The sequence below is a fragment of the Prunus avium genome, chromosome 8 (assembly GCF_965620075.1).
Source record: "Prunus avium chromosome 8, drPruAviu1.hap1.1, whole genome shotgun sequence".
NCBI classification, from domain to species: domain Eukaryota; kingdom Viridiplantae; phylum Streptophyta; class Magnoliopsida; order Rosales; family Rosaceae; genus Prunus; species Prunus avium.
In genome coordinates this window covers 6,256,187-6,283,295 of record NC_142291.1, presented here as the reverse complement: position 1 = coordinate 6,283,295, position 27,109 = coordinate 6,256,187, and the positions used below count along the sequence as shown (strand labels likewise).

At 41.2% G+C, this 27,109-nt stretch overlaps 3 protein-coding genes across 3 annotated transcripts; 2 read left to right on the top strand and 1 right to left on the bottom strand.

Annotated features, from left to right (window-relative positions):
- Window positions 1-3,344: 3,344 nt before the first annotated feature.
- LOC110762177 (monooxygenase 1) lies at window positions 3,345-6,058 on the top strand. The gene is made up of 6 exons (XM_021964779.2): window positions 3,345-3,670; window positions 3,929-4,075; window positions 4,173-4,223; window positions 4,630-4,798; window positions 4,875-5,109; window positions 5,396-6,058. Exons 1-6 carry the CDS (start codon window positions 3,591-3,593, stop codon window positions 5,926-5,928), a joined length of 1,215 nt encoding a protein of 404 aa, XP_021820471.2. The 5' UTR covers window positions 3,345-3,590; the 3' UTR covers window positions 5,929-6,058.
- A 1,835-nt stretch (window positions 6,059-7,893) lies between these two features.
- Window positions 7,894-14,355, bottom strand: CSTF64 (cleavage stimulating factor 64). The gene is made up of 10 exons (XM_021964796.2): window positions 13,982-14,355; window positions 13,657-13,735; window positions 12,918-13,092; window positions 12,238-12,271; window positions 11,883-12,127; window positions 11,728-11,805; window positions 11,060-11,095; window positions 10,428-10,961; window positions 9,478-9,726; window positions 7,894-8,497 (listed from the first exon to the last, which is right to left on the bottom strand). The coding sequence occupies exons 1-10, from the start codon at window positions 14,010-14,012 to the stop codon at window positions 8,348-8,350; spliced, it is 1,611 nt and encodes a 536-aa protein (XP_021820488.1). The 5' UTR covers window positions 14,013-14,355; the 3' UTR covers window positions 7,894-8,347.
- A 6,661-nt stretch (window positions 14,356-21,016) lies between these two features.
- LOC148291226 (uncharacterized) lies at window positions 21,017-22,053 on the top strand. The gene is made up of 3 exons (XM_088245719.1): window positions 21,017-21,097; window positions 21,171-21,617; window positions 22,003-22,053. The coding sequence occupies exons 1-3, from the start codon at window positions 21,017-21,019 to the stop codon at window positions 22,051-22,053; spliced, it is 579 nt and encodes a 192-aa protein (XP_088101845.1).
- Window positions 22,054-27,109: the final 5,056 nt, after the last annotated feature.

Genomic DNA, 27,109 nt, shown 5'->3' with positions numbered 1-27,109 from the left:
TTAAACATTAAGTGAATGCAATATAACATGCAAACCTTAATATGAAAGAGAGAGGGAATTCGAGAGAAACGTACCGATTTAGACGTTCATATGAGAAAGACTAGATGAGGGAGATTCTACGACAACAGAAGAGGAAGTGAAAGAGAAAGAGTAGACTAGGGAGTTTCTACGACAAGAGAAGAGGAATACACAAATTTATATCTGGTAGGTATTTTAGGTGTTATGATTAGGGTTCATTCATAAATTCATTAAGAAGAAAGGGAACATCATCACGAAGATCAAAATTTTTAAGCTAGCAAAATGTAAAATAAACTAATGGAACACAATGCTCAGACTTGGTCATCTTTCAGTATGCCTTATTCCGTAAGGACAGTCCCACTTTGACACAATAATTTGTCACCTTTTTACAAGTAAATATTCAAACAACTTCATCTTGTTTAAGAAGAATTGAAGTAAAAAAGGGTATCAAGAGGAAGCTGATAAAACAAAGGAGAAAACTGTGGAGAAAGTAAATCCAAAATGACCTAGTTTCAAACGGTGGAGAAAGTATTGGAGCTGATAGGTCACCAGAGCTCAAGTCTTCCCTGCCGGCCCTTCTTTATGAGGTAAAGCTCCAATACAATTTTTTTAATTTTTTTCAATATGAGGAGTAGTGCTGTTTCTTTCTATTTTTTTGCTCATTGTATATTCTTCATCATACCACAATCTTGATTCCTAGATGATGTCGCATTCTCAAAATTGGTCGTCTAGAGTCTCTACTTTCAGAGGTAATAACTATTTCTTTCGTGAGCATTTTTAATTCACACTAACATCTTTTATGTGGGCAGAGAAGGTAAGAATTTGCATGTCTTATTTCCTTTTCATCTTCAATCTGGGCAGCCAGAGCAAAAAATCAATGTCAAATCTTACTTTATTTTTAAAAGTTATCACTTATAAAAAAGATTTTACAAATGTATACATCTAAATGTACTACACACCTGAAACTATTTGGGCATTCAACAATCAACCCTACGGGGCCGTTTGGTTCATGGGAAAGGAGGCATAGGAATGGGAATTCAATTGCTTTCCCATGTTTGGTAAGTCCGGGAATGGGAAACGGATTCCTGGCACATGGGAAAGTATGGGGGAAAGTGATGCCCCCCTCTTAACTTGGGTTTTGCTTTCCCTCCTCATGAGAAAGTTTGGGAAAATGTGCCAACATTCAATGCACAATTTTCATGACTATTTTGTCCCTATGAACAATTTATAATTACAACGTATCATTAAATGCATTCTTTTTTTATTTGATTTAATATGGGTATAATTGGAAAATTATACAAATTTTGTTTTCCATTCCTACTCAAAACAAACATGGGAAAGGAAACAAAGTGAAATCTCCTGATTACTTTCCCAACATTACCAAACGTGGGAAATGAATCTTTCATTCCCATTCATTGGGAAATGACATGGGAATTGATTTCCCCTCAAATCCATTCCGTGAACCAAATGGGGCCTACATGTCAATTTCCCAAGTACAAATTACCAAAACATTACACACTTGAAAGGTAAGCACCTAGCTGGCTAGCTAGCTTAAGACCCCTTTTTTTTTTGGACGAAATCTTAAGACCCCTTAAGCTTTTTGAAAAAGGACAAAGCTTGTGCTCGACATGGTAGGACCATAAAAAGCCTTTACAAACATATAAATCAAAATGTACTACACCCCTCTTAAGCTTTTTGAAAAAGGACAAAGCTTGTGCTCGACATGGTAGGACCATAAAAAGCCTTTACAAACATATAAATCAAAATGTACTACACCCCTCTTAAGCTTTTTGGAAAAGGACAAAGCTTGTGCTGGACATAGTAGGACCTATATGTAATTGAGGTTTGAAAAATGAGCCAAAAAGCATATATTAGAGAGAGAGAATAAAAGCCCCATGAATTGGCGTGGGTATTCAAAAGCAAAGAAATGCTTATAATTGATGCATGTGCATGCACATGGGAATAGTAGCTACTTAAATCATTAATGGGTTGTGTTGATTGTAACCGCGTTCTATTATTAAATGTCAACAATATCATTGGTCAAAGATGAGAAGAGAGATAATTATGAAGATATCAGGGGGAGATATTCATTAGGAGGAGCATCCAGAAGTACGCCATACTAATTGTTGTACTTTTCTTCCTTCCACTAGTTTTCTATCTCACTGGGTTTTCTTCAAGCAAGATTTTAATGAGGCAACTGACATATTATTTGTGGTCTCCAAGGGGGAGTGTTCACTACAAGAAAAACAGGTATTAGTGGCCGCCCACTTGGTCATAGAAACTACCCTTTTGGGTCACTGAATGTAATCAGTGTCCAAATATACTGGGTGGTCACTAGAAGCTCATCACAAATTCTATTTACTGGCCAATGTCAACTATTGGTCACTACAACACAAAGAATCAGTGGCTATCCCTGTCTGGTCACTAATAAAAACGCTATTAGGGACCACAACTTTGGTCACTAAAGGGCTTACAATTTCGGCACCAAAACATGCATTTTGGTCACTGAAACTGGGTCACGTGCCCACATTAGTGACCTACTTGCTTGGTCACTAATGTATTTCAAAAAATTGGTAACTAATTAGATTTACCTCTCCATGTTCTTTATTTATTGTATTACAATATTAAATCACAATTAATTTCTTTCAAACAGTACTGTAGATAAAATTTATAGCATCAAATAATTCATTGCATTCAAAAGCAATCCATATATCTAACATTCTTCCAACAAATTCACAAGATATCTCAAAAACAAAATGCTACATATTTAAGTTCAACTTAAATGTCAAGTGATTCCCAAAAACAAATAACATAAGATTCATCACTAGTAGATTGTCTTCTGCTCTTTATCCATCAGACCTGCATCAAACAAGGAATAATGTCATTTCTTACTTGGGATGCACTAAACCGGGAATTAACTAAATACAAGAATAATTAAACTCAAGAGCTAGCTAGCGCATCTCTAATCTCTAATTAATTAGTTGCTTAAAGTTTATCTAAATATGCTCAGTCAGGTTTATATAATGCCTTGGACAAAACTGTCTGACCAGGGAAAAGAGGATTGAGAGAGAAAAATATCAATTTCCAAAACTTTTCTCAAAATGGAATCAGTAAATGAATGAATACATGAGCATAATGCCAAGAAGAGGACTAGATAGTGTCTCACCTTCCACTCCTCTTTTTACAATGTTGTAAAGTCAAGAATGGAGCCCAAAATGGTAGAGCCCACAACCTAACTGATTGAAGAAAAATGATGATGCTTGTCTGCCAAACATTAGAGAGAATCCAAAGGCTTATGAGTTTGGCCTATAAATAAACACCTCTATCAGTAGAGAATGTATCTCTCCAGAAAAAGAATGAGAGCACACCAAGTGAGAAAGAAAGAAAGCCCCGATAGAGAAGGAAGAAAGAGGAAGAGTGAGAGCAGAGAGCAGAGAGAAAAATCAGTGAGCCAGTGAGATTGTAAACACTAAAGCTGTAGCCCTATTATTTTACATAGTCAATATTCCAACATATACCGTTCATTTTACAACATATATTTCTACTAGAGACAGAGAGAGAGGGTCAGAAATATGGAAGTAGCTGAAGAGATAGAGATTGCCATAGTTGGTGGTGGAATCTGCGGCCTTGCAACTGCCCTTGCTCTTCATAGGTACTTTGATTCTTCCCTACTACTGGAGTGTATTTCAAAACAGAATAAGTAGTTGATTAATTTATGCTTAATTATAGTATTTATTTATTTTGAGCACAAGCAATTGGGGAAAGGGGGTTTACACATGAGCATTCATGGGTGTCTGGGGTTTTCGAATCTCAGTCACAGGAGGACTTGAGGCCAAAGTACTCATAACCAACTGAGTAATTATTTTTATATGTAAAGATCAACATGATTTAGTACATGGAACATATGTAGGAAGGGTTTGAGGAGTGTGGTGTTGGAAAGATCAGAATCCCTGCGTGCCACCGGGGCAGCAATCACCATTCGACCAAATGGTTGGCGAGCTTTGGATGAACTTGGTGTGGCCTCCAAGCTCAGACAGACTGCCGTGTCGCTTCAAGGGTATTTATGTCCATATCTGTTTCTATAAAATAAAAAATAAAAAATTCACAATTAATTATACTATTATTGTTTTTGTTATTGCTATTTTCATACGTAGGACTACAGACATATGCCTCAATAGTGGGAAGCAACGAGAAATACCGATTGGGTAAGTGTGATTATATATGACCCAAGTTAATTTCTGTATATTACGTACATCAATAATATGCCTATAGTCATCATATATTTTCATCAAATTTGTTCAAGTCATTTTAAAATAGAGGATTTGGCGAAATTTGCTCCTCAAACATCCACCCTCGGTCCAAAAGGAGAGAGGACCTATGCTTTTGGGAGCCCTCCTTACCCCTATCCCCCTATCCCCCTATATTATATTAAGAAGAAAAAGAAAGATGCATCTGTGACAAAAACCAAAACCGCGTAGAGAAAGCTAAAAACAAATCAATGTAAGTAAAAAAGAAAACCACATCTTTCTAGTAATTAACATTACTCTTACTAATCCACCTCTTTCATGTTTACATGAAGTCTTTTAGGCCTAACCTTATAATTAATTATAGAGGTGGGGAAACAAGATGCCTGAAACGGACGGATCTGATCACAGCACTAGCAGATAGCTTGCCACGTGGCACCATACGCCTTGGATGCCAAGCACTCTCTGTTAAGTTAGACTCATCAACTACCAGTCCAAGTCTTCATCTCCAGAATGGAAGCTCCATCAAAGCCAAGGTGAACAAGTTATATTTCATTTGTCAATATCCAATGAAAAATAATATTAAGCCAAAATGAAAATTATACGTGTCAGGTTTTGATTGGATGTGATGGAGCCAACTCAGTTGTTGCAGATTTTCTTGACCTAAAACCAACAAAGCTCTTCTCATTATCGGCGGTTAGAGGTTTTACAATGTATCCAAGTGGTCATAATTTTGAGAACAAATTTGTCCAAGTTAGGAGTGACAAGTGCACAGTTGGAAGAATGCCCATTCACAATAAATTGGTTTATTGGGTCGTCATTCAGAGAGTCATGTATGGTAGAGGAGGTAAATTGCAATGTCCGATTCAATATACTTCCGGAAAATCATTTAAGTGCCTAATGGATAATCCACATAAAAATGCTTCAATAAGATCGAAATATTTCTACACGTGCACGTCACACTGACATTCTATGAATTAATTTGACACTTCCATTCTGATTTGGCTTTAATTGTTAAGGCTAATTGGACAAAATACAATTTACGGAACCAAAATGAAAAATAACTCAAAACTATTGTAGAACCATGACTGAATTCTGATTACATACATGAAAGAAATTGTTTATATGAACAGGGTTGGAGGTTCCAAAGGATCCAGAGCTCATTCAGCAGCTGACATTAGAAGCAGTCAAAGACTTCCCGTCAGAAACGATAGACATGATAAGCAATAGTGACATTGAATCATTATCTAAATCACGCTTGAGATACCGTTCGCCGTGGGACATTCTGGCAGGAAACTTTCGAAAAGGAAGCGTGACAGTGGCTGGCGATGCCATGCATCCGATGGGACCTTTCCTTGCCCAGGGTGGCGCTGTTGGCATTGAAGACTCAGTTGTCATTGCTAGATGTTTGGCTCAGAAGTTGGCTGAAAATTATGATAAAAAATCAAGGGCAAAGCATATAATGATGATGGAAGTGGAAGAGGCTTTGGATAAGTATGTCAAGGAAAGAAGGATGAGACTGGTGCAGCTGTCAACACAAAGTTTTCTTGCTGGTTTGCTACATCAAGATTCTTCAGGGTTGGTCAAATTTCTGTGTGTCATCTTGATGGCCGCTCTTTTTCGTGATATGAATCGTAGCACTCGATTTGATTGTGGACGCCTTTAAAACTCTAGTGTTGCTTTAAGTTGATGCATTTTAACTAGATTCAAATAATGCTATCGTTCTGTGATCGGCGTTTTGTTTTTAATTGAAATAAACTTCTTAATGCAATGATATTGCATAGTTGAGGGAATAATGACTTTTTTGAAATGCCACTACTAGTTTCTTTTTTTTAACCCAATAATATTTGTTAACTACCATTAGCACTATAAATTTCACTTTTACAGTAGGCCTGGGCACGGTCTGATTCGACTCGGTTTTCAAGTAAAATTGAAATTGAAATTGAAACTATTCACCGATACAGTCCGGTTCGAATTTTAACTAAAATACAAAAGAAAACGGGACCAACCTAGACCAGTTTAGGTCCAGTTCGGTTTCGGTTTTCATGCTTTGAACCGGCTCTTTAGCCTAACTGACATTTCTACACAAAGCAATGTGAATCGCCGAATCCATACAAGAAAAACCATATCTAAACCTTAAAAGATACCAAAAAAACTATCCAGCAAACAGATCTAATCAATGCACCAAAGGAGAGTAAGAAACAAAAAGAGATATCAGACAAATAGGAGAGGAGAAGAAGAGAAGAAGAAATAAAGATCTGGTGAGAAATAAAACAATGAAATAAAAATACGAAAAAAAAAACAAGAGAAAGAGAGATATTCAGTGAGAAAGAATGGAGGAAAGAAAGAATAAATGAGATGAGAGGAGATAAAGGAAAGAATTGAAGCAAGAAGAGAGGAAGAAAAAATCGATGAGCAAGAAGAGAGGAATGAAAGAATGAGAGAGAGAAAGAAGAAATCAGAGAAAAGTGAGAGAATACAGAGAACTTAGAGAAGAGAGAGAACTTAGAGGAATAAACAAATATTTTTGTTATGGGTATCGAGCCTCAAAAAGTCCGAAAGATTTCATAAAAAAATAAAAAAGAGCCATTCACTTCCCTCTACCAAAGACATCAACATCATGAATGAACACCCAACTTGCTTTTTAATCACGTGTCTCTCATGGTTTCCAAGTTGGGCATTAAAATAGTATAGAATTGATTGTACCAATGTTCTCTCTCTTCTTTCTTTTATTTTTTTAGACAACCAATAAAAAACAGCCGTATGTTAAATTATATATATAATATAAATATATATAATATATAAATATATAAAAATTAATTTATTAGACCGGTTTCTTGTGGTGGAAAATCGAAACCAAAATCGGTCTGAACCGGTCTGGTTCGAATTTATTTTGGTTTTTTACTTTTTCGATCAACACAGTTCTTTTTGAATTTTTTCGGTTTGGTTTGGTTCGATTTTACGATTTTGCGTTTCCAATGCCCACCCATATTTTACAGTACGATTAGCCCCATAAGCATCAACTCTCTACGCTGAGTCTTGGATCTACTGTCCTCAAATCAGCTCTCTATCCTTAAAAGAGTCCATAAGCATCAACTCTCTATGTTGAGTCTTGGATCTATTGCCCTCAAATCGGCTCTCTATCCTTAAAAGGAGTCCAGATCTGCTGTCCTCAAATTTCAGAGTAATTTTTGGGTGTTCCAGGTACACCACGTGACTGGTGTACCATCCAATAGACGAAGGACATATGAAATATTACCAATCCAGCCCACCACTTATCATAAAAAGAAATGTAGTAAGACAATAATTCCATATGTTCTATATTTTTTGGATGGTACATCAGCCACGTGGTGTAGCCGGAACATATAAAAATTTCTCCAAATTTCATGTCTCCTCTACGAGAAAGTAAGGCCAAGTGTACAAGTAGAAGATCCATAAGCACTGACAGAAAAGATCTGATTTTTTACTTCTCCATACGAATTAACCAATGTTCGTGACCTGTTAAGTTGGGGAGAAATGTCAAAAATTTATGCAAGGGACAGAGGGCATAGGAAATTCGGAGACAGCAGATCTGGACAAGCTTAGAAGTAACACATAAATTATAACCAAGAAAAAGAAGTAAACACGTAAATAACTAAAAACAACAGATCAAGTCTGGAGAACGAAGTGTCAATACAGATCATGAAGTGATACAAGATGCAGATGTACTTTTTTGAATTACCTCAAACCAAGTACACATGCGGGAGCAAAGTACAAATAGAAGATGCTGGTCAAAAGTGAAGCGACAATTGTATGCAAGTGAAGATAAATTTAAATTTTTGTGATACAGAAACTACTCAAAATTTTCCTATTCTAACTAATTTACTGATTACACTAAACACAAGCTTGTGTAAGCTACGTGAATAATATGGTGCCTCATGCACTGCAGATCCACTGATCTGACTCTTATGTGGACATAATATTACAAGCAATCAAAATTGATTGAATCAATAGCAAGCTTTATGTTGTTGTAGAGCAAGCAAGTTGGTGCCTGCACATGTATGTAATGAATTGCCGCATCAAAACCGGTCATCTATGACTATCTGCTACGATGGCTGAATCTGATCTCGCCGAAGCATCTGTTGGAGTTTAATGACCTGTTGTTGCTGTTCCGGAGACAATGAGCTCAGCTTTTCAGGTGTTAGGCTCAAAACTTGTTGTAGTAGAGCAGACTCCACCCCAGGTGGAAGCTGAGACTGAGAAAAAGAAAACATATGATGTCAGATACTCAGATCAAATGGGAAATTGGCAACTACCATGTAGCATTTCTTGCCCAACATTTTTTGGAAAAGAAGAAACTTTTATTATCTTACAGTTTAATAAGTACAGACAGTGGACACTATAAACTACAAACTAGAGTTAAACGTACTAAGATTCAGGGGCAAAGTCTTTATGTTATACATGCTGGTTTATCAAGAACACACGAAAAAAAAGGTACTTCGAGTTGTTGATTCATTGCTAGAGATGGCTTAGAACCAAAAGTTCATTATGTAATTGATATTTCCTTTCTAAACCGAGTTAAGAGAACACCAAAAGTTCACCAAAATTATTATAAAGAAAAACTCATTAACAGAGAAAAAAAAAAAAAAAAGAAGAAAAGAAATCCTTCAGCTACTCAAATAAGTGGAAATCCAAACACTTTTCCAAAATCCGCTGAGTATAAAATCCCACATTTTTATTAAAGCCTAAAATTTCAATTTATGAAATCCTACATCTTTCCATTAATGCCATTTGGTTTTCCATTCGATGCTGTATCTGCAACATGATACCAGAACAAGAAGTTCATCCATGTTGAGGCCCAATTTGCACCATATAATTGAACCATGAGTTTGGCTTTGTGAGCCCACACGTGAGGGGATGTGTTAAGAATATAAATTCTCACATCAGGCTCCACCTATGCCAATTAGTTATTGGTTTTGAGTTGGATGGTCTAATTTAACATATGCTTAATCAAAACTTGTGCTAGCAATTAATGATACTCGAAAAATAAAACTTCTGCATCACTGAGAGCAAGACAGCTTTCTTTTTACAATAATGTCCAGTTTAAAGACCAAACTAGCGAAGACACGAGAAGTAAACTGGAACACAACAAACAAAAACACAAAAACAAAAACAAAACAAAAACACAAAAACCAAAACAAAACAAAACAAAAAAATCACCAAAGGAAGACATTACCTGAGAAGTCTGTTTCTCAGACTGCAGTACTTCTTCTGGGTTAGGAACAGGCTTCCCAGGCATTGAGCCAGCTCCAAAAACATGAGGCAATGCAGATCCATTGGCATTAGACACAAGCCCTGCTGACAAAGAGGTACTCCTTCCATCGTCCAACTTCATTTGCTTTGCAGGGCGCTTAACTGATTCGGAAGATAAATCATCATCCCTGTTGACTGCCAGTGACATTCCCGAAGACATTGAGGGACCAGGCTGTTACAAATATAACAAGTTAAATAACACCAACAAATAGTGAAACTAGCAAGATAACTAAAAGCGCCTAAAGACTAGAAAGGTGAGGTAGTTTTTTCCCACCCTAGTTCTTTGTATTTGTAAATACAAACAAGTAACCTTCCTTATCAGAAAAATGGAAGAGATTTTATGACTGTTAACTACAGAAATACAAAACATACAAAATAAATTATGTAGAAATTTTATCCAGCTTAACAAAATATTATATCCATCAACACAACTAATCATCTTTTTCTTATCCTCTGCTTTAGTGGGAGGTAGACATCCAAGACGAAGAAGGAAAGGATGGATATTTTTCTTCCAAGTATTTTTTTTATTTTAAAAAAAAAAAAAAAAAAAAAAACCACGAAACAAAACAACAGCTAGATATTAATATGGGAGTTTCACTAAAACACCCAAAATGGGGGCTGAAACTATAAAAAAACCCAACACCCAAAACACTTTATAAACACCCAAAACCCATCATTACACACTCAAAACCCATTTATAAACACACCCAAAAAATATACAATTGTTGATTGTGGGGTTGATTTTGGGTGTGTTTCTATGTTTAAATAGTGTTTGGGTTTTTTTATAAATACATGTCTAGGATTGGGTTTATTTATAAATATCTATATTAGTATTTGCCTATTCATATGACAAGAATTAGAAAAAGTTGGCACCTGAAAGCTGGCATCAGATAGAGGGCGAGGAAAAGGAGACTGATGTACAGAAGCATTTGGACGAACCATCTGAGTGTTTTGCCCCAAATTGGCACGTCCAACCAGACCAGGATGCTGTAGCAAAGGAGGCTGCATTTTCTGGTTTGAAATAGAAGAATTTGCAAGTTGAGTTTGTGGTCGAATGGGCAAACCGCCTGAAGACTGGGGGTGTATGGGAGGAAGTGTTATAACTCCAGACTGCCCTAGCAATGGGGCCTGTTGCAAGACATGTTGGTTTGCATGTTGTGGAAGCTGCATTCGAGGTTGCATGTGTTGTTGGGGTGCAGATAACTGGCTCCGAACCAATGGATTTTGAGGTACCGAAGAAAATTGGCCTTCTCGCACTTTGGGCACCAACCCAGCTTGCAACCTATTCTGTGCAGGAGGGGGTAGCTCAGAAAGGGTTTGAACAGCTGGTGGCTGACCCTGCTGGCCCTCATTGAATGGAGGCTGTGAGGGCTGACTTGAAGTTTGCCTGATATTTGGCATCTGCAACTGAAAAAGGAGAGTCAAGGTGTTAAAAGGTCAACCCAGTTCAAGTACTTAACAATATTTTGTTATGACAACAGATAGTTCTAGGAGGAGAAACGAACCGTTTGCGGGCTCACCATTCCGAGCATTATTTGAGCCTGAAAAGAAAGTTAAGATATCAAATACTATAAATAACAAGGTTAAAGAAAAACATGGAAACAAGCATACCAAACTATACATGCTCAATGCACTGAGATGGGTGTTTCTAGATTTAAAACTCAACACAGATGGATGTGGATGTTATATGCACATAATTGAAATGTAAACAGCTTTGACCCCTTAATTAATAGTATGTTCTAGAAAGCGACTTGAAATTTTTATATATCTTCCTTGCCCTCCCTCCAATCAGCAATATCAAGTAAGAGACCAGTGAGTGTAGCAGGGGGCTGGCGGAGGAGGAGGGAGGAGGAGGAGGAGGAGGAGGAGGAGGAGAGAGAGAGAGAGAGAGAGAGAGAGAGAATTCCGCCAACAAGACAGTAAAGGGAACATCATCACGAAGAACAATATTTTTAAGCTAGCAAAATGTAAGATAAACGAATGGAACACAATGCTCAGACTTTGGTCATCTTTCAATATGCCTTATTCCGTAAGGACAGTCCCACTTTGACACAATAATTTGTCACCTTTTTACAAGTAAATATTCAAACAACTTCATCTTGTTCAAGAAGAATTGAATTCAAAAAAGGGTATAAGTACAACATAAACACCAATACAAATAGTAGAAATTTACCTGGAAAAGTGCTTTTGGCAACTGTGGCCTTGCAAGCAATAGCTGACGAGCTAGTTCTTTGTTTTGTACAGCCATTACCTATCATCAGAAAAAGTATGAAAAACATACCAAGATGGATCCAGAATAAAGAAATAAGCTTCAGTCAAACTGCTCACCTTGAGCTCCGACATTATTTGATTCAACTGACCCCTGGACATTTTGGCCAGATGAAGTGTCAAAGGATCATTGGCTGATGCCAATTGATTCTGCAAGCCACTTTGACTAGACTGCAAACCAGCCTGAGCACCACCTAGAGCTCCTGCCATGACAGTCGCCGCAGTTATAGCTATATGGAGACCAATTGGCTGATGCTGAAGAGCTTCCACATGAACAGATGGGCCCACTACTTGTTTTTGTGGATCTACGATGCACCCATAAGAAAAAAAGAATAGCACAGTTTCAGGTTTCACTTAGGTCAAATAATAAATAAGAGGAAAAAAAAAAAAAAAAAAATGAGAGAAGAAAACTAACCAACATTTGCAGTCAGTCCTGGTCCACCACGACCCTGCAAGAGAAAAATAATTACTTTACTCTTACAATAAAAACGAAATTTATAACACCTAACTGTTGCTATTTTCAAATCAAGATGATTGATACCAGTCATTTGGCTAATTTGGATGCATTTCCAGGGAAACAGTACTATGAGCAAAAGTAATAATATAACAGATCAAACGCAGAACACTTGAAAAAGAAGGGTTTTAGAATGCCAACAATACTGTAATAAACTAACTAACAAATAAAAGTCTGACTAATGAAAGCAAACAGCAAAATTATGAGTGTAGCTCGCCCGTATGGGCTCTTAACTCCAAATCAAAGGTCAAGCATATTAAACACTGCAGAACTTCTTCTGCGAGTCAACAAATACAAGACCACAGTCAGGCATATGAAACACTGCAGAACTTCTTCTACGAGTCAGCAAATACAAGATCACAGCAATTTATATGGGCAATCCAGATCAGATTTGCAATCCAAGAATTTAGCATCATAGTACAATATTCTTCTAGGTCACGCCACTTCTAATAAAAGGCATGGGAAAGTAAAAGAAAAGTAGACTACAATACTTCTTACAACAATACTTCAGGAAATTTGTTATTAAAAAACAAAAAGCAAAGAAAATGGGGAAAGTATTGTAGCTAAAAGTCTCCTAGTACCTGTTCTCGATTTCGGTCAGCACCTTTGTCATTTTCAGCAAAATCAACTCGTAATTGCCTCCCATTGATCTCATAACCCTGAAGATTACGCCGAGCACTTAGTGCTGTTTCTTCATCCTTGTACTCACAAAATCCATAACCTTTTGGTTTTCCAGTCTCTCTATCAATAACTAATCTGAAGCAAAAAGGATGTACAGATTAAAACAAATTCAACAAACGTTTCTACTTTCAACCCACCCAGAAGTCTGGGTATAAAGCATACACATACACTAACCTACATCATATAGTAGTTTCCACTAATCTTGATTCCCTAACTGATATAATTTCATAAAATATCAACCTTCTAAATGGAAATAGCTAGCTAAAGCAAAAACAGAACTTCACTTCTGAATTCACTCCAAAAGTTATCTTTAACGTATTTAACATCCTAAAACATATAACTTTGCAAACACAAGAACTTATTTAACACCCTTTGAATTAAAAAGCATCTTATAGCATAGAATTAGAAAATAACAACAAATCTAGGTATAATTTTGCTGTTAAAGATTAAATATTTTCCTTCGGGAATAATGATATATTGATCTCCAAGCGAATCATGTAAAGCATAAATAGGATTCAAAAAGATATGATATTCAATTTTTTTTTCCTTTTGTTCTAGAAATTCAATTTAGGGTTCAGGAAGAAAAGGGTTTATGTTAAATTTCTAATTTCTAATTGGGAAGTGAGTCAACTGACTAACCTGAAAGATACAACAGGGCCAACCTCCTGGCAGATTTCTATAAGCTGTTCCTCAGTGGCATCATAAGGTATATTCCCCACTGCATCACAACAAATTCAACCACAACAAAAAAAAAACATTAGAATTTACCCAAAGACCCACATAAGATTTTCAGCCAATTTCTACAAAACCCTTAAAGTTAAGGGAAAAGTAATTGCCAGTCGAACCCATTGCAATTGAGTAGGATTTGAAATCGAAAGCCACAAGATTTCATCATTGCATTTTTATTTTCTAAAGGAATATCTTGGGAAACAAACAGAGAATGAATCAGAATAAGGGAGAGTACCAAAAACGCAGCGGTGCTGAGAAGCGGCCATGAATTAATAGGAGAAGAAGAAGAAGGTGAAGCACTGCTTCATCTTCTTCCTCCTTACCATCCTTTTTTGTCTTCGCTTTTCACTGTTTGCTCTTAAAAACTCTGACAATAACAGCTATGCAGATTAAAGACCCTAAATTCGATACGAATTTGTAAATTCTGAAATTGGAGAATGCAAAGTAAAACAGCAATGGCTTGCAACCAGTGCCTTATGGCAGAGAAGCTCAGAATTTAGAGAGAGAGAGAAAATTAGGGACTCGATCTCGTGAAGGAAAGCAGAAAATCAAGAAACCGCCCTCTTGAATGTTTTTTGGCCTTTTTCCTTTTAATTACAGGAATCCGGATCAATTCGGGTTTGTGTCTCATTTTACTGCAATCCAACCTATTTAATTACTATTAAAAAAAATTAAAAATAAATATAAAATTAAAATTAAAATAATAATAATAATAATAATCTATATATATAAAGCAAAAGACAGAGAATGATGAAACATTCAAAATACCAGAAAATGCCCTTGGTTAATACAAACATTAAAAATTATAATTATTAATTAAATGAGGATAATATGGTAAATTCACACTTTTTCATATTTAAAAAAATAAAAATAAAAATAAAAATCAGATAATGGATCCTATTTTTATGGAACACAACTACCCATTATCTTTTTTAATTATAAAATAAATTTAAATTTAAAAAAAAAAACCTCTCGCAGGCGCGGAAGCGCATGCAGAGAGGCTAGTAATAATAATAAAGAAAAAGAAGTCTCTATTTGAACCCCAGCAAGTATTTCTCCCGTCTCCAATTTTTTTTATTTTATTTTGACAAACACGATATTCTAAACTAAACTATTACAATGTAGGAGCTTTAAACTAAAATAAAGATTTTTTTATCACAAACGGTTCCTAAGGTTTACGCCATTATCATCTTTCATCCCTAACATGTTTTTGTGACACTAATGATCCTGAAGGTTACCCTCCACAGATCAAAATGATCCATGCTGCTAACTTCAGTCAAATTTTCTGTTAAATTGATGACGTGGCATATGTATGAGCCCACACATCCAATGGTATAGTGCCACGTGACATTAAATATAATATAATATAATATATTTTAAATATTTTTAAAACTTAAAATTCATAAAAAATAAATAAATTAAAAGCTACTTAAATCTTTTTTATATATTTTTAAATATCTTTCATGCTATGTTCAAATAGAGAGAGAGAGAGAGGGAGAGAGATATTAAAAAGATTTAAGTTGTTTTTAATTTTTTTATTTTTTTATGAATTTTAAGTTTTAAAAATATTATATTATATTAAAAATTACGTGGCTCTATACCATTGGATGTGTGGGCTCATACATGTGCCACGACCGCAATTTAACAGAAAATTTGACTGAAGCTAACGGCAGGAACCATTTTGATGTGTGGAGAAGGGTAACCTTAAGGACCATTAGTGTCACAAAAAAAGTTAGGGATGAAATGTGATAATTTCGTAAACCTCAAAGACTATTTGTAATAAAAAGCCTAAAATAAAAAAGCTATTAGTATAGGAGGTTCGAACTCAGTGCAAAAGGAGAAGACATTGTCTTGGCCAATTGACCTAAACCCTTATTTGATTCCATAAGCAATTTTTATAAAAGCACGAAATCCAGTTTTACCGTACCCTTCTCCTTGACTCTATATTCTAATAAATATCTACTTGCCAACGAAGTCTAATCTAGTGGAAAATAACCTTAACTTGTAGACCAATAGTCTCATGTTCAAATTCCAATAACACCATGGCAGTGTGTGTGACAAAACTCCTCTCCCCCTTACTAACTTTGGCTAAGAAAAGCAACGGAAAAAAAAAAATATATCCACTTACATATGGACGAATTATACCACTTAGACATACTCATGTGCTACACTATATTACTCGTAGTCACCCAACCACAAGCTACAACCATTGACAGCAGTCCATAAAGAAAAGATAACAATACACAGAGAAACTCCTAAACACAGAACAACAAGATTAGTAACAAAACCTATCACAAAGCAAATCCTACACTGCTCAACTAGTACACCACTCCTTGCGGAGGACAAGTGAGGCCATCACAGGACATAATGAACACTAGGGAGGTTGGGGTCTACTGACCCAAGCTTCAGCCAGTACCACCCTTCCCTGCGGAGTATAAATTAATGGCTTAAGTGCTACAGTGCCCCCTGAAATATTGGTTAATTCCCACTTAACCCCCTTAAAGTTAGAGTGACCCCACTTTGCCCCCTTGACCAATGTTTTGTATCTCACTTTGCCCCTTACCGTCAAGTCTGTTAAAAATTCTGTTAAAAATGTTGACGTGGCACCAATAGGACCCATTATTTTACTAAACTAAGTGCCATGTGTGAAAAAAAAAATTTTAAAAATTAAAAAATCTCTTTTAAAAAACTTAATTTAACTATTAAAAATAAAAATAATACTTTAAAACCAAAAAATCCCTAATTCCCTTCCTCCAACCCCATTATCCCTTCCCAGTCGCCATCACCACAACCACCACTGCCTGCTCCTCTCTCTTCCTCTCTCACAGACCCAAAACCCAGGCCCCTCCCTAAGTAAAAACCACAGCCCTCAACCTTGATGAGACTAAAAGTTTTGAAGGCCCTCCCCTTCCTTCAAAAAATTCAAAAACTACATGTCCTTTCCAACACTCCCACGCACAACCAAACACCCCAAAACCCTAATCTCTCTCTCTCTCTCTCTCTCTCTCTCTCTGGCATCTCTCTTAAGATTCATGCCCAATTTTCATAGTCGATTACAATATCAACTGATCCTGGTCGATTCTCATGGACGACGACAAAGACAAATGCGATCCAGCTAGCACCACCGAGTTCACGACTCAGTCCATCTGGCCATTCGACTCGAACAACGCCTACTTCTTCGCCAGTCACGACATCAACAACACACTACTTCCACCCAATGGCAGACCTGTGCAGGCGCAAGGAGGCGCGCCCGCACCTCCGGTCACCGGAAATCGCCATTACAGGTGCTGGAGTTGCACCTCTGCTGCAAACCAGCGACGCACAGAAGGTGTTCGACGAAATGCGCAAAAGAGTAGGCGCTGCGCAGCTGCTGGTGTGCGCTGCGCGCTCTCCTTTTTTTTTAACGAAGCCTGGCCAAAACGACATCGTTTTGGACCAGGGTTTTAAAATTTAATAAAAAACCGGAAACTGATGCTGTCATTGCTGTGCGTGGGCTTTTTGTGGGTTTTTTCAGATGGGCTTCTATTTCCTTAGTTAAATGGGATTTAATTGGGAGTTCTCTTTATTCAATTGGGTTTTGGGAATTCCTTAATTAAGTAGAATTGGGAATTCTCTTTATAAAAGACCAATTTAACATCACCCAATTTCATCAAAGTGTGTGTGCATCACAATAATTTTTTTTTTCTTATTTAGCTCTCTCTATACAGTTATGGAACGGTACTTTCAGAGAAAGAGTTCAAATCCTCCTTTAAACGATTTCTCCTGCCGAAGCTGTGTGGTTGGTTCCCGATCGTTCTGCAACTGGGCGGAGAGAGTTTGTTGTTGATGCAGCTGCCTCTGGGTGTCATCCAGTTTGGAGGCGAGAACATTGTTGTGCTCCTGCATTCTTGCCATATCCTGCTGTAGGGTCTCCATGCGAGCCTCCAGGGTGGTCGGTCGAGCAGGTGTCTGAAGCAAGGGAGTTGGACTTGGCTCGCCACCGAGGCCGAGGATGGGGCCATCGGTAGGGAGGGCCGAAGATGGATTCATTTTTTGGTCTCAGAGTTCTTTGTTTTGAGATATGGGTTGATCGATAAGCGATTCCCACAGACGGCGCCAATCTGTTGGCGCTAAATCTGAACAGATAGAGATGAGTGCAACTTACAAATGGGATGGACGATCGAGAGATCGATTGAATATTGGATGCCGATTCTTCCTGTCCTTGGATGCTGATCCTGAATAGAAAGAAGTCAAGACTCGTAAGGTCTATGGAACCGGTGTGGAACCAGCCTAAGACCCTCCGATGCCGAAGTAAGTTTGTTGTTTTAAGAGCTCTTGCTGTTGACCATATAGAAGTATAAAAGTCAAGCTCAAAAGTCTTACCCCTGTATTGTAGTGGAAGGGGCCTTTTTATAGGGGGCATTTAGTATGCTCTTAGTGCTCATTTTCGATGTGGGACTCGTGGGAGGGCCTTCTGAGGTCGACACGAGTCCTTAGATATTTTGGGCGGGTACTTCGAGGTTGATTCTCTACAATCGGTAAGGGATGCCGATTGTAGACGAGTTGGGCTCGTAATGGCTGTTCGCAGCTTTGAGACAATGCCATCGGTGGCCGATGCCGATTGTCCGAGGCCTTGGGTACTTGGGCGAGTTTATGAGATCCACGTGTCGTTGTACGAGTGGAGGGTCAGATATGGTACAAACAGTAGTCCCCCAAGTTGCCGATTGAGAAGCTTCTCGGTTGGGGACTTGAATGTGTATTCGGCGTTCTGACCCGGACACAATGGTCCCATAGTTGCCGATGGTGGTATGTAGTCCCCCAAGTGCCCAAGGGAGTGAGCTTGGAGAAGAGACGGCATGATGTGCCGATTGTTGCAAGAGGTGAGTGAAAACTCGTGAATATGCGGCTGTCGGTCGGCACGAGAGGTGAGTGAAAACTCAACGATGTGCGCCTGCCGTTCGGCACGAAAGGTGAGTGAAAACTCAACGATGTGCGCCTGCCGTTCGGTACGAGAGGTGAGTGAAAACTCAACGATGTACGCCGGCCGTTCGGCACGAGAGGTGAGTGAAAACTCAACGATTTGCGCCTGCCGTTCGGCACGAGAGGTGAGTGAAAAACTCAACGATGTGCGCCTGCCGTTTGCTAGTGGAGTTGTGCTCGAAGGTGGCTAGATCCGCCACGTTCGGGAAGTTGAAGCGTCTCTGAGGATTGGAAGCGTTGCAACTGACGTTTGGTCTCCCCCATGCATGCGTGACACGTGGCGGCATGGCTGTGAAGAGCCGCGGCGTTTCGTATCCCGATGCGTCGCTTCGCTTCCCGATGCTAAATCGGCTCTATAAATGTGAGGAGGGGACGAGAGGACAAATACTTGGAATATTTGAGAGCGAAGAGAGCTTGTGAGAGGCGATTTCCGGCAACCGTGCGAAGGCTGAGCAGGCGATTTCCGGTGAGTGTGAACAAGGCGGAGGCGATTTCCGGCGAACTTGAACCACCGTGCAAACAAGGTATGTTGCCGTGTTTTGGCATTTGTATGAATCAAAGTGTTGAATTCGTTGATTTTTTGGTTGAACAAAGTATGAACAAGCATGAACAAGCATGAACATGAGTGTGTAAGGGTAGAACAAGATTTTGATTCTAGCATAGCACTTAGTTTCCCTTCGTTTGTGTTTGTAGATGTCAGATACCGAATCCGAGGGTAGGCGTAGTCCGAGGGCTTATGAGGACGAATCGTCCTCGGGGAGTTCGTCCGAGGGGAGTGAGAGTGCCGATTCTGGGAGCTCTTCAAGCTGTGAAATAGTAGAGAGGGCAAGAGTGCGTGCCGAGGCTGGGGGCACTTCGACGAGAGTGCCTGAAGATAGGGAGCCTTCGACTTCGGGTCGGGAGGCCGATGGAGGTGGCGTGTCCGTTGCCGTCCCAGGGGAAGGGGTATTGAGGGTTGTCAGGGGGAGGCAACAGATTCCGATGGCGAAGCCCACAGAACCGTTGTTCGGAGTAGATGATTTAGAGCCGAACACGCTGACCGAGGCTGAGTTGGCGAAGATTCGGGCGGAGTTCAATATTCCGGAATCGGTAGGGATGCGGATCCCGGGGCCCTTGGAGTCGCTCAGTGATAATGACAAGGGCGTGGTCTTCTTCACTGATGCCTTCAAGCACGGGCTTCGGCTGCCGTTGAAACATTCGGTGCAGAAGATATTGGCTGCGATCGGATATGCACCAGGGCAGTATAATCCAAACTTTTGGATTACGTTGCTTGGGACGATCGCAGCGTTCAGCTTGGCTGGCGAGGGGGATCCGAGCTACGAACAATTTGCCCAACTGTACAGTGTGACGAGGGCAAAGAGTGCCGATAATGGAGGGTGGGTGCAGTCCAACTGTCTATCGGCAGGTCAGCGTGGACACTTTGTGGTTGGGGTGCCGAGCTCCCAGAAGACCTGGCGTAAGCGTCGGGTCATTGTCTCTGGTGACTGGGAATCGGCACCAGGAGTGATCGTGGAGAGGAGGATTCCTACGTCCTTCCATACAGTCGGTAGGGTAGAGCCTGCCGTTCGGCAGTTGGTGTTTTTGTTTTTGTTTTTGTTTTGTTTTGTTTTTTTTTTTTTTTTTTTGACCGTCTGATGTTTGTGTTTCAATGTCCTTGAAACGGCCGTCTGCACCGATCAGAGAAGTGAAAGCGATCGAGAGGGTGAGGACGAAGATTGCCGAAGAAGATCGCTTCTTCAAGGAGTTGCTATACTTCCGGAACCTTTACAAGGTGGGCTTGATCGGCAAATCAGAGCACGACCGAAGGTTAAAGGAGGAAGAGGAAGAGGAGAAAAGGCAAAGTGAGTGATGCCGTTCGGCAGGCGTCGTGAGCGTCTTCCTTTTCATATCTACCGTTTCTGATATGACTTGTGTTTTTGCAGTGGCAGGTGGGCGTCCAATGAGCGAGGCGACCAGGAGGCGGCTGGAGGGGCATGGGGCGCCGAAGCCGAAGAAAGGGCAGTCCCCCAGACCGAAGAAGAAGGCGGCGGCAGGGGCCTCAGGTGATGAGCAGACGGTGGCGGATCGCCGCCGGGAGAAGCAGACGGCCGAGGCTGATGCTGTTCGGGAGGTGCACTTCCAAGTAACCGGAAAAAGGATGATTGAGGGTGCCCTCGACGCAACGCCGTTGCCGAAGCGGCCAAGGGGGCCGAATGAAGGGACATCGGTGGTGATTCCCGATGATGAAGGAGAGGGAGAGGAGGGGCCGGTGAACATTGCTTGCCCTCGGAAGGCTGTGCCGTTCATCAACAGCATGATCGATGGCGCTCAAATGGAGCTGTCAGAGATTGAGCAACTGTCGATGAAGACGTTGCGCGAGCAGACCGGGCGAGCCTTCCGGCTTCAGGCTGCAGTAAGTGTTTAACTTGTTGTTTTTTGTTAAAGTGGTTATGCGTTCGGCATACTAACTTTGTATGTGTTATCAGGTTGATATGGAGATGTGGCTCTGGGTGAAGCGAGCCATCAATGCTGCCGAACGGTACCAAAAGAAGTTTGAAGAGGGCCGTTCGAAGATCGCTGAAGCCGGAAAGCTCATTCAGGAGGCCGACCGGCGTGCTGAGGAAAATGCTGCGAAGATAGCGGAGCTGACATCGAAATTGGCAGCAACGGAGTTGGATTTGGTGGCGGCGCAGGAGGCGAAGGCAGCGGTGGAGGTGGCTATGGATGCGGCCGAACGGTCGCATGGCAAGGAGGTAGAGGAGGCGAAGGCGAAAGCCGTAGATGACTACCGAGCGTCGGAGGAGTTCACGCTTCTGGTAGACAAAGAAGTCATGGAGCAATGTGACGACTTTGTCTATCGATTCAAGCGGTACAATGCAGAGAAGAAGCTGAACCTGAACTTTCTCCGGGATCCGCCGCCATTACCGGAAGGGGTAACCGAAGAGATGGTGGAGGCGTACAAGGGTGAGGATGCCGAGCCCGAGGAAACCGACGACACCGATTCAAGCAGTGGGGAGGAAGAAGGTCATCCCGGGCCGAGGGCTGCCGTTGCGTCTACTGCCGAGCCGTCGACTGATGCTGTGCCTGCGTCAGCTGATGCCGATGTTGTAGCGACCGAAGCCGATCCACCCACCTCGTAGACTTTTTTTTTTTAAAACCCAAGTATCGTTTGGGAATTGTATAACATTTTTGAGCGTGCCGAATGGCATATTGCAAAGACAGATGGCCCTTCTGTGGCCTTTTATTTATCAGTGTTAAGTTTGTTTCGGGTTAATGTGTTATGTCCCTTAATTCTGTATGTGTGCATGTCGTATGTAGAATATGTTTGATATAATATTGTTGAATGGTAGTGCTGTATGTATAAAATAGGGAGTTCCAAATTAAACCGATTACAAAAGTGGATGACCGATGGTGACGACCGAAGGTATGACCTTTGTGTACAGAGGTGATGACCGAAGGGGCGTTCACTTGTAGTAATATTTGAGATGTTCTACATTCCAAGGGTGGCCGAGGGTTTGACCATCGGTACCGCGCAAACGGTAAGTTCCTGGGCGGCAGATGGTGACAACTTCGTAAGGACCTTCCCAAGATGGACCAAGGGTGCCGTCGTTGGAGTCCTTGGTGGCGAGGGAGATTTTACGTAGTACCCAGTCCCCTACTTTAAACGATCGGCGTCTGACGTGCGAGTCGTAGTAGCGGGAAGTTCGTTGTTTGTAGGCGGCATTCCGAAGCTGAGCCTGGGAACGGTGTTCCTCGATGAGGTCCAGGTTGAGAGTGAGCTGGGCTTCGTTTTGCTCTGGCTCGTAAGATGCCATTCGGCACGAGTGTGCGTTGATCTCGACTGGAACAACGGCTTCGGAACCGAAGGCAAGGGAAAATGGCGTCTCGCCAGTCGACCGCCGGTAGGAGGTATTGATGGCCCATAGTGCTTCCGGAAGGAGATCGGGCCATGCTCCTTTAGCTGTCCCAAGCTTTTTCTTCAGCGTCTTCTTGATGATCTTGTTGATGGCTTCGACTTGGCCGTTCGACTGTGGATGTGCTGGGGAGGCGAAGAACAGGTTGATGCCAAATCGGTGGCATAGGTGCCGGAACTGAGAGGAGTCGAATTGTTTTCCGTTGTCGGTGATTATTGCGTTCGGGAGGCTGTTGCATTCCTAAGAGGACACAAATTAATGTGCAAACAACCAATTAAAAATACCCGCAAGTGCACGAATCTATTGAAGTATAGATTATGTAAGTACGGGGTCGATCCCACGAAGAACTTGTCGGCTTCCTATAAGTTCTAATTTGAGTACGTAAAGAACACTTAATTGACACACCACAAATGCACAAATGCAAAATGGAAACTAAAAATGAGTAAAGAAGTGTAAAAGAAATGAAACAACACAAGAAAACTAAACAAAAACACAAACAGCATTTTCTATCACCCTTTTATCACCCATTTATCACCTATGAACAGTGCTAAAGCGACCGGTCGTCAGGTAAAAGCGACCGGTCGTTTTTGGGCAGATTCGAAACTCAAAATTTGACTTGAAAAGAGACCGGTCGTCAGGTAAAAGCGACCGGTCGTTTTTGGGCAGATTCGTTTTCTCTGTTTTTCAGTTTCGACCTCTGTCCAGTGTTTTGCCTATAACTTTCCAACCGTACGTCCAAAATTCACGTTCTTTATACGGTTGGATTCAGCACAGAAAATGGAAGAACACAACGCGGACCAAAAGTCCAAAATAATTACAGAAAGAAATAAAATTCAGTAACAAAGACACGTAACGTGTCAAACACGCAACTCACACACACATTGGGGGGGGTTTTGATTTAGTTCAAGTGATCTATTTCTATTGCATGTAAGTAAATGGACTTCGAATTTAAATGAGAATGGAAGAGATGAATTATCAAGATGTGAAATCAAAATGTAACAAACACTAGGGTTTCGGAATCCACCCTAAACAATTCTACCAAAGTTCATGAATACTCAAGTGATGAACTCTAAACGTGTTGATGAAGATGTTCGCAATCAAGACCATGGGTCGTGGCTCAAGACGCATTGATTCTCTCTAATATACGTAAAGTGCATGGTTCGTGCTACAATACTTGTGCTCTCCTCATAACCGAACCTAGGTATGGTTCGTACTTCGATTCGATTACAAGGAAAACCCATTAAGTTCAAAGAGAATATGAACATCACAAGAATCCTAATAGCATGGTGTTTACATTAGGTATTCAAGAAACCAATTCACATGGATGGTTCTTACTCCATCCATCTATTGCTTAGGAAAACATGAAGATACACATAATCCCAACAATCTCAAGAAGCATGCTTTCAAAGATGGCCAACCAAGGAAAAACACACATCAAGGATAGATTAATTTGGTGAATTGGAATTCATCAACAATATCTAGAAATTCATACACTCAAGTATCAAAACAATAAGGTAATCATGTTTAGGGCTTCAACCTAAGCCCTAGCTATAGAGTTTAGTTGCTCATACTTATTTCAAATACAAACTCAAAATGAAATTAGAAAGAGTTTACAGATTTTCAGAAAATGATGAAAGCTTCAAGATCATCAATGGTGGAAGTCTTCTTCTCCACTTTTCTTGGCTGCACCTTGGCTTTCTCCAAGCTCCAAACTCTCCAAAATCTGCTCTCAATCTGTATAGAATGTGGAATAGCCTGATTTCCCACGATCAAAAGGCTCCCAATATCAGATTGCAATTTTGACTTCTCCTCCCTCTCTCCTCCTTTCCAGCTTTTACCTTTTAATATAAAACTACCACCTTTGATAAAGCCTTAGCCCATTGTCCCCTTGCCATGATGGAGCTTTGACTTCACAAAGATGCCAAAAGCTCAGAAAATATCTATTTTACAAATGTAATTCCTTGTTACCAAGAGTTATGGTAACAAGAAGTTAAGATGACACAAGGGAGGTAAAAGCTGGCCAAATCCGGATTTCCAGAACTGTGGTAACATGATGGATTGGTTGGATAGGCAATACTTGTCCAATGGAGCTCAAATTTGGATATGTTGTAGTTAACATCCATTGGAACAAGTCTCATGAAGATCATGACCTCATCCGAGCACCAGAGCATGTTGATCCCAGGCCAAGAAGTTGACCTACGAAAATGAACAAAAACAGAATTTATAACTAATAATGCACTTTTAGCTCATTTTCATCCCAACCAAGGCAAAATCTAAGAAAACACAAAAAGGAAGTAAAAAGCTATAAAATGTCAAGAACTAACTCAAAATAGTGGGTGAATAACATGAAAAATCATGTGTAAAAATGAACCGAACAGAGGCCGAATCGACAAATAATATTCTTCCATACGAAATGTTCAACCCTGGCTGCAGTGATTGTTGCCAAAGCTTCGGCTTCGGTCCATTTGGTAAAGTAATCGACGGCGACGATGGCGAATTTGACCTGTCCCTTTCCCTGGGGCATAGGGCCGATGAGATCTAAACCCCATTGGGCAAAGGGCCATGGGCTAACAATCGGAGAGAGTGGTTCGACAGGCAGCTTTGGAACGGAGCCGAAACGCTGGCATTGATCGCACTTCTGGACCAGGGTGGTGGCATCGGTATGGAGAGTCGGCCAGTAGTACCCTTGCCGAATGGTCTTGAAAGCCAATGATCGGGCCCCAGAATGGTTCCCACAGGCTCCCTCGTGAATCTCACGTAGGACGTAGTTTCCCTGCTGCGGGGTCACGCACCGAAGCAATGGTAAGGAGTGACCACGCCGATAGAGAATCTGATTCAGAAGGAGGTATCGTGCCGATCGGAGGCGGATAGTCGTTGCTTCAGATTTGTGGTCAGGCAACGTGTCGTTGGCGAGGTAGGCGTGGATAGGATCCATCCAACTTGGATCCTGCCGAACGGCATGTACTTCGAGGTCGGTGGTACTGCGCCGAGTGAGGACCTCGATCGGCACATGGCGCCCTATGTTGTCGTCGATCGCCGATGCAAGACGTGATAGAGCATCGGCGTGGCTGTTCTCGGATCTGGGGATCTGTTGAACTTGGTACGCAGTGAAGTGGTGTAGCAATCGGCGAGCGTGTGTCAAGTAGGCAACCTTCGAAGTGTCCCTGGCTTCAAATTCAGTCAGTATCTGGTTGACGACAAGTTGTGAGTCGCTACAGATCCTGAGTTGTTGAGCGCCCATTTCTTTAGCGAGCCGAAGGCCTGCCAACAGAGCTTCATATTCGGCTTCGTTGTTGGAAGTTCGGAATTGGAATCGGATGGCATATTCGATGGTGGTCTGGTCAGGGGCCTTGAGTACCAAGCCGGCTCCGCTGCCCTGTCGGTTGGACGAACCGTCCACATAAAGAGTCCAAAGGGGAATCGAGGGATTAAAGATTCCTTCGGCCGGGTGGGCGACTGGTACTGGCGAAGATGAATCGGAGGCGGAGTCCTTCGGATCTGGCCCTTCGGATGTGGTCAACTCAGAGATGAAGTCGGCTACAGCCTGTCCTTTCTCGGCAGGACGAGGGTGGTAGTGGATGTCGAATTCGCCGAGCTCGATGGCCCATTTGACTAGCCGACTGGATGTCTCCGGTCTCTGGAGTATCTGGCGCAGAGGCTGATTGGTGAGGATGGTAATGCTATGAGCCTGAAAGTACGGTCGAAGCTTGCGTGCTGAGAGGACGAGAGCGTAGGCGAGTTTTTCTAGCTCGGGGTACCGAATCTCAGCGTCTTGCAAGGCATGGCTAGTGTAGAAAATGGGGAGTTCGATGCCGTTCGGCTTGCGAATGAGCACAGAGCTAAGTGCTGTTGCCGAAACCGAAAGGTAGAGGATGAGTTCTTCGCCGGGAAGAGGAGTGGATAATAGGGGTGACCTGCTCATGTAGGCCTTAAGATCTTGGAAGGCGCGATCGCATTCGGCAGTCCAGGCAATCTGTCGTTTGCTTCCTTTGAGGGCCTTGAAGAATGGGGCGCACCGATCGGTAGCCTTGGAGATGAACCGGGCCAGAGCGGCGATGCGCCCAGTCAGACTCTGAATCTCCTTCTGTGTCTTCGGAACCTGCATGTCGAGTAATGCCTTGATTTTTTCAGGGTTGGCCTCGATTCCTCGTTGGCTGATCATGAAGCCGAGAAATTTGCCCGAGGAAACGCCGAAGGCACACTTGCTCGGGTTGAGGCGCATGTTGTACTTTTTTAAGACGCCGAACATGAGCGAAAGGTTGTGGAGATGAGAATCGGCCGTTCTGCTCTTGACCAGCATATCGTCCACATAGACTTCCATCGAGGTGCCAATGAGGTCGGAAAAAATTTTGTTGACCAATCCCTGGTATGTTGCCCCAGCGTTCTTCAGGCCGAACGGCATGACCTTGTAGCAGTAAAGTCCCTTGTCAGTGATGAATGCCGTGTGTTCGCGATCGGTAGGGCTCATGAATATCTGGTTGTAGCCTGAGTATGCATCCATGAAGCTGAGA